Raw genomic sequence first — 15,527 nt, 5'->3', positions numbered from 1 at the left:
AATAATAATATATAATTTGTCATAAAAAACTATCATTTATATTAATTGCGTGAATTATTACTAAAAAAATATAATTAGATAATTATGTAAAATATTTTATACTGTTATGTTTAAAATTAACCTCTAATAATATATAACAAAAAGTTTTAATTGTCACGTAATATGCAATTAAACAAGTTGATATAGTATAAAAAATGTTTTAATCAATTTAAGATGAAACCTATATAATTCTTAATTAGAAGAACAAAATCTTAGCTTTTGAGTTAGAATGTAAATTAGTTACATGATTATTAACAATCATTTCATGACATACTCTCTTAGATATTCTCTTCCCCACTAAGATTAATTTGAAATTTCATAAAACAATAGTTTTATAATTTTTAAACAATTTTAATGCATTATATAGTATAATATCTTAATTTACATTTTGTAAAAAGACATTAGGCTAGTTGAAGAAAGGTAACATTTCGATAAATTATCAATTATCAAGAGAGTTTATATACACATGAAACATATGATGAGATGACAAATTTTTTAAAGAAAGTTGATATACACATTCAAAATAATCAGTGTTATGTGAAATGTTTTGTTATTTCATAAATATAAACGAAAGAGCATGTTAGTAAAATAAAATATAAAAATTCATTTGCAGTTGTTTAATATAAGTCACATAGTCAATTTTGTATTATAATAAAAATGTTACCTTAATCATAACATTGAAATTTAATATCAAAAAGTATTTTTCGAATTAATTGTCATATAGAAATAAAGTAATAATTTATATTTAATTTTATTTAAACAATTTTGTTTACCTTAATACTGTAAATTAATTTATACTACGAATTAATATATGCATAATTAAATGTTCTTTGTTCTCTTGTATACGTATGCACTACTATTAATGAATAATTCAAATTAATAATATTATTGAGAAGTATGAAAATTATAATTACGTCTATTGCGTTTTGTTTTTTAACAAAGAAAAGGAAATGAAAAAAGATGATATTTGATATTTCCAAATGAAGTTCCACATCTCTGTTTCCTTTATAAAAATGCATATATTTTCTTTACAACCTATTTGATATCTCAATACATCAAGTGACAAAGTATGATCAAAATATTACATGTCTAAATTTTCAAGTGAGACACTGCAAAGAGATTAAAACTAAAACATACATGAGAACATAAGGACATAATTTAATTCCGATGTCAATGGACTAATGTTACAAAACTCACAGCTGTAAGAAACTAAGGAGTTTTCCGCAATGGCAAGTTACTCATTGTCTACACTCTCAGCATGAACATCACATAACAAGGGATGTGATCATCATTGATGCACCTCTAGGCAGCATTGTGCAGAAAGAATTTTCTGAATATGGGGTTCCACAAACATTTTTGAGACTCCATCAATTTAGATTTCAAAGAAACATATTAGGTTTGAGAATTATCAATTAGTGTGAATTGAATATAGCTATCATTGACCCATCGTATTCTATGCAGATCAACTATTACAGGAGATGTGAACTCCGTTTATATTCGGAATCACACCCCATTTAATCGTGGAGGGTGGTATGCCGGCCTAGAATATTATAACGAATATGTTAAAGAGATGGTCATCGGTTTACCGCTTGATGCAAAGCCTCATATCCACCACTATTGTGAGGCGGTGTTGTAGATCCATAAGGCAGCATAGTCTCCACTGGCAGAGGATGTCCATGAGGACCACCAGCAGCTATTGACTGCGGTTCATAGCCAATAGTTCTGGATGCATTATAAGCAGGCCGCCTCTGCATATCATAACCTGGACCTCCCTGCATGCCATAACCTGTACCTCCATGTGGATCATATTGAGCATTCGAATTTGCTTCTCTCTGTGAATCATAGCCAGATTGTGTAACCGAATCAACACCAGTCACCCTCTGTGCATCGTAAGCAACAGACCTCTGTGGATCATAAGCAGGACCAGCAGATGAATCATAATTTGACCATCTGGGAGCACTAAACCCATTGTTTGCAGAAGCCGGACCAGGTTTAGCTCCAGTAGTAGTTGCAGTAGTGCCACCAACACTGGCTGTGGGGAGGGTACCATATCCCTGCAAACAACATAAAGGACAGAACATTTATTACCTGGAAACAAATTGATGTGGGTGGTACTAACAGGTTACATAACATATTGAAATTGGGAAACCTATTAGGACTTCCCGATAATCAGAGTTCGCCAAAGAGCATTTCGCTCTTCAAAACAAACCTTAGTTTATCAGCCGTGCGGTAAAATCACGCAAACATTATAGTTACCATAATAGTATTCCTAGAATATATTTCAGACGATACACGGTGCATACATCTATGTCCCAACTATTATTTTCTTGAGTAGCCCAAACCTCACAGGTACATCCGTACATGTATAGTTGTCCATATGCTTATCAACAAAACCATGCAATTGCCAAACAAACAACCATGACACTTCTAACGTGTTAATATTATCACTTCTCAAATTAAATAACATTCTGTCTTATTCAAATTGACACTACTAGAAAATCTAATGAATCATGATATCTTACAGAAATCAAATCAAAGTATGTCCGATAGAGGTATTCTCCAGATTTCACGGGACAAAATCAAACTACTGCTAAGCACTTAGTTCTATAAACAAATCAAGTTGGAACAGGAAGAAAAGCATAAGAGATTATCAACTCAGTGGCTACAATGCTGCACTCCCAGAAGCAATTTAAAAGAATATGAGGAGCAACAGCAAACACACCTGGGAAACAACATAACCATCTTCATGTGCATTTTGTCTCTTAGAAAGGCCATAAGCCTCATTGTCCATAGTAGTAGAGGAGCCTCCGTAAGAACCACCTGCATTTTATTGCATGTCACGACCACCTCCAAAAGAATGAAAGATTTGAGACAGATAGCTCCAATGGAGAAAACTATAACAGAAAGAGATACATACTACTTCTTTGATTAACATTAACAGTGTTTGTAAGCTCTGCTCGGAGTTTTTCCACTTCTTTAGACATAGAAGCATAGTTATTTTCCATCTCTTGAAGTGACTTAAGGTGGTCATTGTATATTTTTTTTTCACATTCAAAAGTGGCCCTGCATTGGCCACAAGTCAGAATAACATTAATCAGGGACATTCAACAAGGTAGACTGACACAATGTTAGCATGTTATAGAACAGTATATAAGATTGGGGTAAACTAGATTTTGTGAGTTTTCTAGGAGGATCCATAGGTCCAATCAAGGTTCATTGTGTGACCTAAAGATGAAGGTGATTTAGAAGTTATCTAATGGATTTAAAGGGAAGCAGAAAAGGTGTGTTTGTTTGGGGGGGGGGGGGGGGGGATATAAAATAAAAAGGGAGAAGCATTGGAGTGGTTTGGACTGGTGCATTGTTATGCTTACTGCTGTTATCTTTGGGAGAACCCTTTCTAATGGCATTTCTTTCTATCTAAGAAGCCCCTCTAGTGGGATCACAGGACCAACCTCTTCCTTCTATCCAGAATGGATGACTTAAGAAACAAGCCAAGAGACAGTGAGATTTATATTAAAAGTCTACATCATATAGGACCCATGGAAAATGGAAATATCAGGAATAAGTGCAAAACAACAATCAAAATGTTGGACAGTGAATTATGCAAATGTGAAAGATGTGGAAACTAGGGAAATAAATAAATCGTTGTAGCAGCATAGCAGATGGTGGGATGGCTGCTATATCAAAGATAGTAAAGGTAATATAAATAAGTTCTAGTATATCTGATAGGTGTTAAAAAGTTACTCAAAGTCTCAAATATTATATTTGAGATACATTAACCAATGATAATTCGAAATTACAGCACAGAAGGCATAATCATCACTAATAAGTCAATAATAATAATGATATATTGATAACATGATTACTAGAGGCTGGAGAAGCTGCAAAACATAGATGGGCTTGGTGGGAAAAGTTGAAACCAGCTGAGACAGCAAAAAGGAAAGGATGGAAACTTTGTCTGATGGGTTGCGTATTAAAGAACATAGATTACTCTGTTTTGGAATCATGAAGGTGCTGCAAGAAGACCGGAAGATTTGTTGAGGGAACACCGGAACAGGGAAAATAAGTTTTAAGTGAGGGCAAAATAGAAAACCCATCAATATAAGTGGAAGTAAAATAGAAACTTCAGGGTCTGTTAAGTTGTGGGGTAAAAACAGGGTGAAGTTTTCCATGGATGAGTTTGGTGTGTGAATTTACATATAGAGCTCATCTGTTACACCCCATTCAGGCCCTCCAACCAAAGATACACTCAATAGATAAACAGGCACATATGCGTCAAGTGTGTAGCTCCACCCGATAGCACCCATGATCTGCTGCAATGCTGAAGTGTGATGTGACATCAGCAATGTTGTGTTTACTAGCTGAATCACCATGCACTTTTGCAATAGGGGTGCAATTGACAACTATAAGCTCTCGATATTATCACAATTCTTCCTAACTACTCTACATTATGCAGAATTCACCTTCTCAAATACTCCTCATTTATTTAAACCTCTTTTGGTAGCTGAATGGTACAGAAATCCATTTCCAAATTTTACAGTAAAAGAACAAATGAACAACCATTCTGACCTGCCAAAATATTGGATTGCTAACAAAATCGTCCCTTAAAAGGTTAATTACCATCACATGGTATCCAAAAAATTGGTTTTGTGGACAAATCTACACAAAGTGAGAACCAGATTTTTAGAAAACATATTTTAAGGGCCAAGATGATGGTTTACTCAAGTAAAATGAAACATTATAATATTTCTGGTACTACATGATAATTATCAATCTTAAGGGAACAATTTTATTAGTAAACTAATCCTTTGAGGGTTATAATAGTAGTTTACTAGTCAAATGAACACCTAAATTAATTATAATTATATTTTGTGTTCTGCCATACTGCATGTACACCTACAAATCCATACTTAGGGATAGTGAAAAAGGAACACTTCTTGAAATCCACCGAAACCATACAAAAGAAAAAAAATCACCTGCAATGCTGATATTCTTGTCTGAGGCCCTCAAATTCCGACATTAGAGCTGGAATCTGCTGCACATCTGCGAAGGTTCTCTGAAGCTCTTGAGACAGCTTCTGCGCATTAGAAACAAGGTCCTCCCTAGAAACAACCAGGCTCTGAGCCTCACCCTGCGCTCGTTGCAGTTCATGCTTGAGAGGCTCTGCAGCCTGCAGCTCAGCCTCCATCCTAGCAATTTCATCTACTACACCCTGAATCTGCTGCTCCCTCTTGGCCTCTGCGGTGCCAATTTGCGATTGCAACACTTGCAGTTCACGCTGTGCGGCAATGAGCTCCTGCCTCAATGTCCCATGGGAAGCTGCAAGCCTTTGGTTTTCATAGTCCAGCCTTTGCATCTCCGCGTGCTGGTCAGAGAGCCTCCGGTTTCCATAGTCTAACCTCTGCATCTGCAGCTGCTGGTCAGCAATCCTGCGCTCCATAACTTCAGAGCGTGGCAACATATCATATGGCGCATGCCGAACAGGCGGATGGCGCATAGTGAGTGGCTCAGAATGCAACAAACCAGGACCTGAAGGGGGAGAACCCCTCACATATGGCGGGTGCAATGATATTCTATCCTTGCTCCCCATGCCGTAATGTACCTAACTATGACCTAAATTTGAAGAAAGCATGAACCAATTAACCAACAGAAAATCAAAATCATTGCATCTATCATCCGGAAAAGAGTGCAAGTTCAACATTCGAATTGAATTGAAAAAGTTAGACAATAAAATCATTAAGCAGAGTCCAGTAAAAACAAAACCCTGGCCTCATTAGGGCCAGAATCAATCACTCGGTGTTTCCATGACATGAACCCAAAAGAACTATCCATAAGATTTTCAATACCGTAGCATCAAGAAAAAAGCGTATTTTTGAAACGAATGCAGAAAAATAAAGATATTAAAGCAAAACCTAACAAAAACAATTTTTTTGTTTATTTTGTCTAATAATAATAATAATAATAGAGGAGTGATGGAGAAGAAGAAGGATATGGTACCGTATATGAAGCTGCGGAGAGATTCAATTCAAGTGTAGGTGGTGATAGTATGCAATTAAATGCAAGCTTAATTAGTTTTGTGCAATGCAAATGCAGCTCAGCAAAGTAACCTTTTTTAATGTTGGGAATGGTGGAATATGCCAATAGGTCAATACCCAAACCAATGAAATTTACAATTAAAGTGAAACCCCAAATTGTTGCATATTGTCTCTAATTAAAAAGTTTGATGAATTGTCCCTTAATTGGTACCAAATAAAATGAATAGATGAATTTGTTAATTATTTTTCAGAATTCTATACAATTTATGTTCTTTTAGGGTCACTTACTCACTTTAAATAAGTAACTTTATTAAATTCTTTAAAAAAATTAAAATATAATAATTTATATTAAAAATATTTTATAAATAATTTTTTTTCATTTTTTATGTTTAATTTCTTAATAAAAAATGGTTATTTTAAAATAGAAGTCTTATTATAGGAGAGTCATTTGTTCTAATTTTTTATTAGTATTTTAAATAATTTTTTAGAAAGTCAAAAATTAATTTTAAAAATTGTATCACATATTAACACTTTAACTTTTTATAAATTAAAAATTTATAAAAAAGTCACTTATGAATTTATCTTAATCATATTATTTTAAAAATATTAAAAGTAAAAAACTAATAAATTACTTTTGTCAAATATTTCAAAAAATAAAAAATTTGTGCAATGATCTTTATAAAATTATCACCAAGATGTTTATTAATCGCTTTCGTTCCTTTCTTGAGGATGTAGTTGGTCTCTTGTAAGAAAAATTATTTCAGAAAGAGGAACAAAATCTAAGAAGAATATTATTAGTGCTCGAAAAATTTTGCACTTTTAGAGAGGACAAAATCTAAGAAGGGTATCTTGGTATTTAAGATTGATTTAAAAAGAGCTTATGACAGAATTGATAGGCGGTTTTTAGAACATTTGCTACGAAAACTTTGGTTTTTCTCTTATCACTATTAATCTTATTATGAAATAAGTATGTTCGTCTTCTCTGTCTCTCCTCTGGAATGGTAGTAGATTACCCAATTTTTGTCTCAACAGGAGTTTGAGACAAGGCAATCCCATGTCTCCCTACCTTTTCGTTTTATGCATACAGAGATTAGCTTACTTGATTGCTCACAAAATGTCTAAAGAAAATTGGACTCCTATTTCTGTGTCTAGAGACAGTCCAAGAATATCACATCTCATGTTTGCAGACGATTTGCTTCTCTTCTATAAGACAAGAAAGTCTCAAGTTGAATTGGTGATGAATGTTCTCAGCACTTTTTGTAGAACTTCTAGGATGAAGGTAAACCTTCAAAAATCTAAGGCCCTCAAAAATCTAAGGCACTTTACTCTAAAAATACTTCTTCTATTCGTAAACAAATATTTATCGGTATGTCTAGTATTCGTTTCATTCAGAATCTAAAAAAGTATCTTAGTATGGAACTGTAGATTTGAGTCACTCTCATATCTCTAGAAGAGGAGCTCAAGATGTTATTGAAAAGATTCAAAGGCAGTTGGCGAGTTAGAAAGATAGATTATTAAATAAAGCAGGAAGAATTTGTTTGATCAAGTCAGTCATTTCGTCTATTCTCATCGATTAGATGCAAGTTTTTCTATTTTCTACTTATGCTTGTGAGAAAATTAACTCTATTATTCGTCAATTCTTATGGAAGGAGCAAAGCAATGGAAGAGGTCATTTCTCTTGTGAAATGAAAAACTTCAATTGTTCCTCAAAAAGCTCAGGGTCTTGACTTTAGAGATGCTCAGGGTCTTGACTTTAGAGATGCTCATTGTGTGAATGTGGCTTTGATTGGTAAATTAGTTTAGTAAATTCATAACTACAAAGATAAACTTTGGGTTCAACTTTTAGTGGATAAATATTTGGGGCGTAACTACAATTTGGATTTTAAAATCCCGAAAAATGCTTCTAACTGTTGGTGCAGTATTGTTGCGCTCTTAACCATTTAAAAAATATTTTTTTTGGTGTCTTGGTTCCCTTAACCAATCAGTTTGGCATGACTCTTGGAGTCCTATTGGTAAGATTGGTGACTTTTTATCCTATATTCATATTTTTAACTTATATCTCCATCTTAAAGATCTTTGTGTTAATTTTACTTGACAATTAGAGGGTTTAGTGACTCCTTTAACCCCTATTCTTAAGAATTATATTTTTTGTGTTACTTTTATGCTGGTCTGACTTTTTCAGATTCTTGCTCGTGGTGCAATATATAGAGGGAGACAAATTTTCAGTGTCTCTTTGAATGTTATAGAGCTCGTAATGTCTGGTCCATCTTGGATGTGTCTTGGTTGGGCAGCGACAGTTCTTTGATAGATCCCACTACTATGTTGAGACACTTTTGGCGAAAGCTTGTAAAAGAGGAATTCATCTTTTATGCTGGTCTGTGGGGGATTTGGCGCCATCGCAACAAGAAAAATTGCCATCCTAAAGACGATTGGTTTGACGAAAAAGTTGTGTTTACTGCTCAGAAACTTGCTCAAGAATTCCATTATTTTGGGATCTCAAATAGTTTTTTGTAGGTGCAAGGAGTTGATGTTAATTGGTCTCCTCCTCCAACGAGCATAGTGAAAGTGAATTGCGATGCCAACATTTTTTTCGAGAACAACCTTGCTGGTTTTGGTTGTGAGATTAGGTCCGATGATGGTTCTTGGAAGAAAGGTTGTTCTAGTTCCCTTCCTATCTGGAGTATCTTGTGTTGTGAGCATTTTACCGTGAGAGAAAGGGGGGGGGGGGGGATTGATTCTTGTTTGGGAGTGTGGTTATAAAGTAGTTGTTATTGAAATTGACTCCATTGATACTTTTTTGCTACTTCAATTTGATTTTCAATAGATATCTTGCATTAGCAGTGATTTACTTGTGAAAGTTAATGAGTCTTAATTGGGAGGTTCAATTTAATTTTATTAGAAGAAAATTCAATAGTGGTTGATCTGTTGGCTAAGAAAGGAGCTTGGGATTGGTGCTGATTTTGTTGAATGGTTGCAGCCTTCGAAGGAGCTACATGTAGCTCTCTTCGGTGACTTCTAAAAACTATGTTAATTGCTATTTTTATTTGGCTAAAAAATTTTACTATGAATTTTAGAGGTGTATTTTACCTGAAAATGAGTTTTTTAGTGTATATACATGTGGGTTGATGTTGCGGGCAGATAACGTACGGAGTTAACACGCAACTAACGTGTTAGACACATGGCACAATCGCACATAACACGCAGGTAACGTGTTGCCACGTGGCGCACATCTATTCAACACGCAGGTAACGTGTTGGATTGCTTTTCTGATACCTCTATAACTCTGTAAAACACTCCAACTATCCATATTTAAACAAAATAACATTCTTTTCTCCATATCTAAAATAATTTCTGTTTTTTTTTTCCTTTGTATCATTGTATTTAATTTTTTCCAAGACACAAAAAAAATAATTATACCTATAGAATAATATTAAAATATAAAATATAAATTAAAAATAAATTAAATAATATATAAATATATACACAATTATATAATGACTGGTTTAGTGGTTTTTTTATAAGCATAACATTTTGTCGATGAAATCGTTCTTATGGGAGAGTTAAGGGAAGGGAAGACCTAAATAAGAAGTTTGACTTATGAAGAGAAGTTCTAAAAGTGTATAGTCTGCGCATAAGGCGTAGCAAGACGGAATTTATGGAATGTAAGTTCAGTTTGAGAAGGAAAAACCCTAATATAGAGGTGAAGGTTGGAGAAAACATCTTACAAAACGTTAAAAATTTTAAATATCTTGGATGCATCATACAAGATAATGAAGAAATTGAATATGATATAAATCATAGGATGCAAACAGGTTGGTCAAAATGGCGGAGTGCATCTAGTTTTATATGTAACAAAAGAGTGCATTTAAAACTTAAAGGTAAATTCTATCACACTGCTATAAGACCGGCTATGCTTTATGGTGGTACGGAGTGTTGAGCGGCTAAAGGGGAGCACGAACATAAGCTAAGTGCGACAGATATGAAGATGTTGAGATGGATGAGTGGTCATACGCGACTGGATAAAATATGGAACGAATATATAAGGGAGATAGTTGGAGTAGCACCCATTGTGGAAAAGATGGTAGAATCGCGTCTCAGGTGGTTTGGACATGTGAAAAGAAAACCGACAGAACACCCAGTCAGGAGGGTGCATGAGATGGAAGAGGAACAAGGGATGAAAGGCAGAGAAAAAACTAAGAAGATCATCCATGAAATGGTCAAACGAGATCTATATGTAAATAATTTCTCTGTAAATATAATACATGACAGAATTCAATGACGTTTGATTCATGTAGCCGACCCCACCTAATGGGACAAGGCTTTGTTGTTGTTGTATTAATTGGACATCTTCGTAAATAAATCAATTGGCATAAGTAAGAAAATAAATCTTTATTTCTTAATGTCTACAAATTGCATTTAACATTCAGGACAAAACATAAATACACAAATAAAAAATATATATATCTTCTACACAGATAAAAGATGAATGATTTATCTCTGTGTGTACTTGTATCTTCTCTCAACTATCAAAGCTTCCAAATAGTTAATCACTGTTGGTACTGCCTCTTAAGCTGTGATATGAGGAACATTGGCCAATGAAGCCTTCATCTTTTCCTCTGAGAATGAGAGATCAACCATGTTACCCTGCAAGTACTTCTCATAAGCTGGAAGATCGAAATGCCCATGTCCACACATTGCTGTCAGAATAACCTTTGCTTCACCGGTCACTTTGCAATGAAGGGCTTCCCTAATGGTTGCAGCTATGGCATGAGTTGGTTCAGGTGCTGGTATCAACCCTTCACTCCTTGCAAATTGTATGGCACCTATAACAAAAGAACATCCTATGTGACCTTATCCAAACCTTTGTCATAATGGTTGGAATTAACATTACCTTGAAAGCACTCAGTTTGTGGAATTGAAATTGCTTCCATTAATCCCAACTCATAAACATGTGAGATCAATGGTGCCATCCCATGGTAGCGCAAACCCCCTTACAACAAGTAACACAATACAGAACTGTTAAGGCGATCAACACTTTTCTTTTCTTTTTCTTTTTCTTGCATTTGAATTAGTTAACTTTTCATACCAGCATGAATTGGATCAGGAACAAAGTCGTGTCCAAGTGTGTGCATTTTCATCAATGGAGTCATCCCCGCCGTATCACCATAATCATAAGTATACACTCCTTTTGTCAATGAAGGACATGCTGCAGGCTCAACTGCTCTAATGACAGGGTTGATCTTCTTGTTAAGCTTCTCGCGAATGAATGGAAAACTAAGTCCTGCGAAGTTGGATCCGCCGCCGGTACACCCTATGATGATGTCAGGGGTTTCTCCAATAGCTTCCATTTGTTTAAGGCACTCTTCTCCTATAACACTCTGGTGGAGCAGAACATGATTCAGAACACTCCCTAAACAATACTTTGTATCAGCATTTTTCGCTGCAACTTCCACAGCTTCTGATATGGCTATGCCTAAACTCCCTGGGCTTGATGGATCCTTTTGAAGCATGCTTTGACCTGCCTCAGTGATCATTGATGGAGATGGGTGTACCTTTGCTCCCCATGTTTGCATCATCAGTCTCCGGTATGGTTTTTGATCGTAAGATGCGCGCACTTGCCACACCTAACCAAGTTATTTAATTAAACATAACAGTTTATTAGATATATTAATTATTAACGACTCTTAACTAAAAACAACTGCATCTGAGTTTTCGCCTTTGAAAAATCTAAGGTTCTAATGATACTGAGAGGATCGAACTCTTGACCTTTACTCATCCCAAAAGCTTAAGCTGGTGGGAAAAGATAACACTAATGATTATATCTCTAATATTGAATCGGACATCTCTAAACCTCCATTGTACACATTGTACAAATATTCTATTGGCTCCTTATACTTCCTCTTAAACAAATAGTTGAAATAAGAAAAGTGGTTAGTAAATATTCAAGAAAATCTAAAATTGAAGAGAATTCATAAGATTAATCGGCTAAATTCTTGAAGGAAATTGGAATTCAAATCTGCATAAGCCCCATACCTCACAGCCAAGGCCAAATAGACTGCAAGCGAAGGCTAATGCACTTCCCCATTGTCCAGCACCAGTTTCTGTCACAACATTCTTGACACCTTCTTGCACATTATACCAGGCTTGTGGAACAGCAGAGTTCGGTTTGTGCGATCCGGCCGGGCTTATGCCTTCATACTTGTAGTAAATCCTAGCAGGTGTTTCTAGAAGCTTCTCCAGCCTCTTAGCTCTAAAATCCACAAGCCAATACATGTAAGATTCCCATGATTACAGAAGAGCACCAATAACTAACTAACTATTTAACTGTGTAACAAACTATGACAGCTATGCAAATAACTAACCGTGTAACTAACTATGACAGCTAAGTAACTGACTCTAATATATAGCACTAAAAGATTCTAAAACCTTCGCATATGTTGTTTAGATCAACCTGATACGAGGTATAACTTTTGAATAAGTCACAACTCTATGAACAGATATAACTTTTCAAACATAACTTTTCACATATTTTGAAAATATAGCTCACAATATGTTGTTTAGATCAACCTGATAAGAGGCGTAGGGCGCCAAAGGCTGTAGATATCGCGGACTTCATCCGGTATATCGATGAATCTGTCACCGGTAACTTCCTGTTTGATTAGTTCATCTGGAAAAAGAGGTGACAAGTCTTCCGGTTTGATTGGTTCATAAGTCTTGGGATGCAACGGGGGAGGAGGCTTAACCGGAAGATCCGCAATTAGATTATACCTGAATAGATATAATATTAGGCATATTTCGTATTGATTTGATGTTTATAACTCAACAATAAACTTGATTTTATCTAAATATATTCTAACTCTACCATTGGTGAGGGATTTCGATTGATTTATCAGAACCCAAACATGCTCTTGTTCTGCAGCCATTTGAAACTTTCAACTGAATTGGCTTTGCTTTCAAAGCAAAGCTCTGAAGAAGCCATTGCTTTTCAACTGAAAAAGTAGGTAACAGGTAAGCAAAACAATTAATTAGATGCACAAATTTAAAAAAAATTAAAAAAATCACAAATCTGAAGAACTAAGACTCAACGGTCCAAAATTAATCTAAATATTGATTTTAATACAGTTTGATTTCATACAAATTAATCATAAGTATGATATCCGAAGGCTGAAAAGAAAAAAAGACAAAAAAAAAGTTCCAACACATCTCATGTTTGGCTTAAAATGAACATACATAGGTGCAATATGTTTGACTTTTGAAACAAAGTAATTAAGAACATGACTTTTGATATTCCTATGCATCAGTTTTTCTAGAAATGGTTTATTCTTCCTGCAGTCCTCGGATGAATCTACATTTTTGGAGATGAAAAATTAAGGATAAGTAAGTTTGGTGATGAAATAAGAAAAAGTAGAAAATACCTTTAGAGTGGAAGAATGGTGAAGTAGGAAGAGGATTATTAGCAGAGAAGATAGTGTGAGTAATCATTTTTATGTTTTTGTTGATTCAGTTTGGAACTTCAGATCAAGGAAGAGTTCAGTTCACACAAGACAAGTTGCGGTGCTATGAATTAAAATGAAAAATTTGAAGACTATGACTTGTGCCGTAGAAAAATTTTCAACGTTGGAGGATACAAAAAGTTGTAGGATACTGAAATGGATTGTCTCCATTTTTTTAACCGGACAGAATAAAATGTGATGTCACCTTTAATTTTATAAATAAGACAAAAAATAATTAAAAAATAATAAATAATAAAATTAAATACTGAACATTATCCAAATTTTTTTAAGAGAGAATTCACTCCCGGTGTGGAAAAAGGTGTCAAATCATATTTATTGCCTTATTGGGTATTGGGTATACAACCTATTTAATGTGTATTAGCCTTTGTATAATTGCAAGTTTGCAACCAGTCAACGAGTCAAGCACGTTTTTTTTTTATTTGAAGAAAAGACGCCCTTCTGTCAAAATTCAGAAAAATTATTAAGTGCTATTTGTCACGGCCTTGGACACACTCCAATACTACCGTGCCGACACTCGGACTTACTCAACCTTTTGAGCTAAGACCAAGTCAGCCTAACCCTCAATACTTAGCAAGAAAGCTAAGAATACAAGAGAACACAAGAGAAAGGAAGCTTTGGTGGAAGAACACTTTATTGCTCAAGTGTGGTTACAAATGATTCACACACACCCACACTAACTCTTACCTCCTATTTATAGCCATCCACCTCCTTAATGGATGGTTAGGATTAAATCTAATCAATGGTCCAGATTAATCGTCTAGAACCTTCTTTACAAATATCTATCCTACCACAACTCTCTAAATGTTTCTAGATTATTCCATACCACTCTTTATACTTCTATATACATCTATACTCTTCTAGAATACTCTATGACCTTCTAGAGTCTTCTAGAATCTTCTAGAGTATTCTGGAACCTTCTAGGACATTCTAGAACGTTCCGGAACCATCTAGAGTATTCTCAAATACTCCAGAAAACTATACAAACACTGTTAAATCTAACCTTCTAAAAATTTACCGTGACATTCTCCCCCACCTAATGCGCAGACGTCCTCGTCGCGTTCTGTTCATGATAGCGCTCTAGGTGTTCTTGGATTTGCCACAGATCTTCACGAGCTTCTCAACTAGCTTCAGTTATCGGAAGTCCTTTCCACTTGATCAAGTATTGGATACTTGGTGGTACCCCTCTTCGTCTCACAACGCGATTAGCTAAGATCTCTTCGATTTCTTTATCGAAAGATCTAATCACCACAGGCGGAGCACGACTCGAGTCACCTCTACTCGGTTCATCTTGGTCTTCATGATATGGTTTAAGCATACTCACATGGAAGACCGGGTGGATCTTCATAGAGGGGGGGAGTTGTACTTTGTAAGCAACCTCCCCAACACGTCCAATGATCTCAAATGGCCCTTCGTATTTGCGAATTAAGCCCTTATGAACCTTGCGAAAGGCTTTGAATTGTTGTGGAAGAAGTTTAATCATTACCTTGTCTCCCACTTGATAGCTTGCATGCCTCCTCTTCTTATCAGCCCATTTCTTCATCCTCTTTGCAGCTTTGTCAAGGTAAGAACGAGTGACATCTGCTTGTTCTTCCCATGACTTAATCATATGATAAGCTCCAGGACTCTTCCCTGAGTAAGAGGAAGAAAGAGAGTGAGGTGTAAGCGGCTGTTATCCAGTCACAATCTCGAATGGGCTCTTCCCTGTAGACTCACTCCTTTGCAGATTGTATGAGAATTGAGCAATATCTAGGAGTTTTGTCCAATCCTTCTGATTAGCGCTTACAAAATGCCTCAAGTAACACTCAAGTAAGGCATTCACTCTCTCAGTCTGCCCATCGGTTTGAGGATGGAAGCTTGTTGAGAAATGAAGCTCCGACCCAAGGAGTTTGAACAGCTCTGTCCATAGTCGTCCTGTGAAGCGTGGATCTCGATCACTAAT

The 15,527-nt window shown here is 35.5% G+C and overlaps 2 protein-coding genes across 2 annotated transcripts; both read right to left on the bottom strand.

Moving 5' to 3' along the window:
- Positions 1 to 1,005: 1,005 nt before the first annotated feature.
- Positions 1,006 to 6,248, bottom strand: LOC112716667 (protein FLX-like 2). The gene is made up of 5 exons (XM_025768626.3): positions 6,037 to 6,248; positions 5,016 to 5,652; positions 2,957 to 3,102; positions 2,762 to 2,859; positions 1,006 to 2,093 (listed from the first exon to the last, which is right to left on the bottom strand). Exons 2-5 carry the CDS (start codon positions 5,627 to 5,629, stop codon positions 1,614 to 1,616), a joined length of 1,338 nt encoding a protein of 445 aa, XP_025624411.1. The 5' UTR covers positions 5,630 to 5,652; positions 6,037 to 6,248; the 3' UTR covers positions 1,006 to 1,613.
- A 4,196-nt stretch (positions 6,249 to 10,444) lies between these two features.
- Positions 10,445 to 13,752, bottom strand: LOC112716665 (uncharacterized). Its single transcript, XM_025768625.3, has 7 exons — positions 13,490 to 13,752; positions 12,937 to 13,063; positions 12,642 to 12,842; positions 12,108 to 12,324; positions 11,161 to 11,698; positions 10,966 to 11,064; positions 10,445 to 10,897 (listed from the first exon to the last, which is right to left on the bottom strand). The coding sequence occupies exons 1-7, from the start codon at positions 13,554 to 13,556 to the stop codon at positions 10,641 to 10,643; spliced, it is 1,506 nt and encodes a 501-aa protein (XP_025624410.1). The 5' UTR covers positions 13,557 to 13,752; the 3' UTR covers positions 10,445 to 10,640.
- Between the last annotated feature and the right edge of the window lie 1,775 nt (positions 13,753 to 15,527).

This window comes from Arachis hypogaea, chromosome 10 (genome assembly GCF_003086295.3).
Source record: "Arachis hypogaea cultivar Tifrunner chromosome 10, arahy.Tifrunner.gnm2.J5K5, whole genome shotgun sequence".
Lineage (NCBI taxonomy): Eukaryota > Viridiplantae > Streptophyta > Magnoliopsida > Fabales > Fabaceae > Arachis > Arachis hypogaea.
The sequence above is the reverse complement of the archived record's forward strand: the minus strand, read 5'-3'. Positions and strand labels throughout refer to the sequence as shown.

Excerpts from the sequence above, each read along its gene's own strand:
- LOC112716667 (XM_025768626.3), bottom strand. The coding sequence starts at position 5,629 with ATGGGGAGCAAGGATAGAATATCATTGCACCCGCCATATGTGAGGGGT. Across the intron at positions 3,103-5,015 it reads CAAGAATATCAGCATTGCAG|GGCCACTTTTGAATGTGAAA; the intron begins GTGATTTTTTTT and ends TGGCCAATGCAG. Across the intron at positions 2,094-2,761 it reads ATGGTTATGTTGTTTCCCAG|GGATATGGTACCCTCCCCAC; the intron begins GTGTGTTTGCTG and ends TGTTGTTTGCAG.
- LOC112716665 (XM_025768625.3), bottom strand. The coding sequence starts at position 13,556 with ATGATTACTCACACTATCTTCTCTGCTAATAATCCTCTTCCTACTTCA. Across the intron at positions 11,065-11,160 it reads TCCTGATCCAATTCATGCTG|GGGGTTTGCGCTACCATGGG; the intron begins GTATGAAAAGTT and ends ACTTGTTGTAAG. Across the intron at positions 10,898-10,965 it reads ACAAACTGAGTGCTTTCAAG|GTGCCATACAATTTGCAAGG; the intron begins GTAATGTTAATT and ends CTTTTGTTATAG.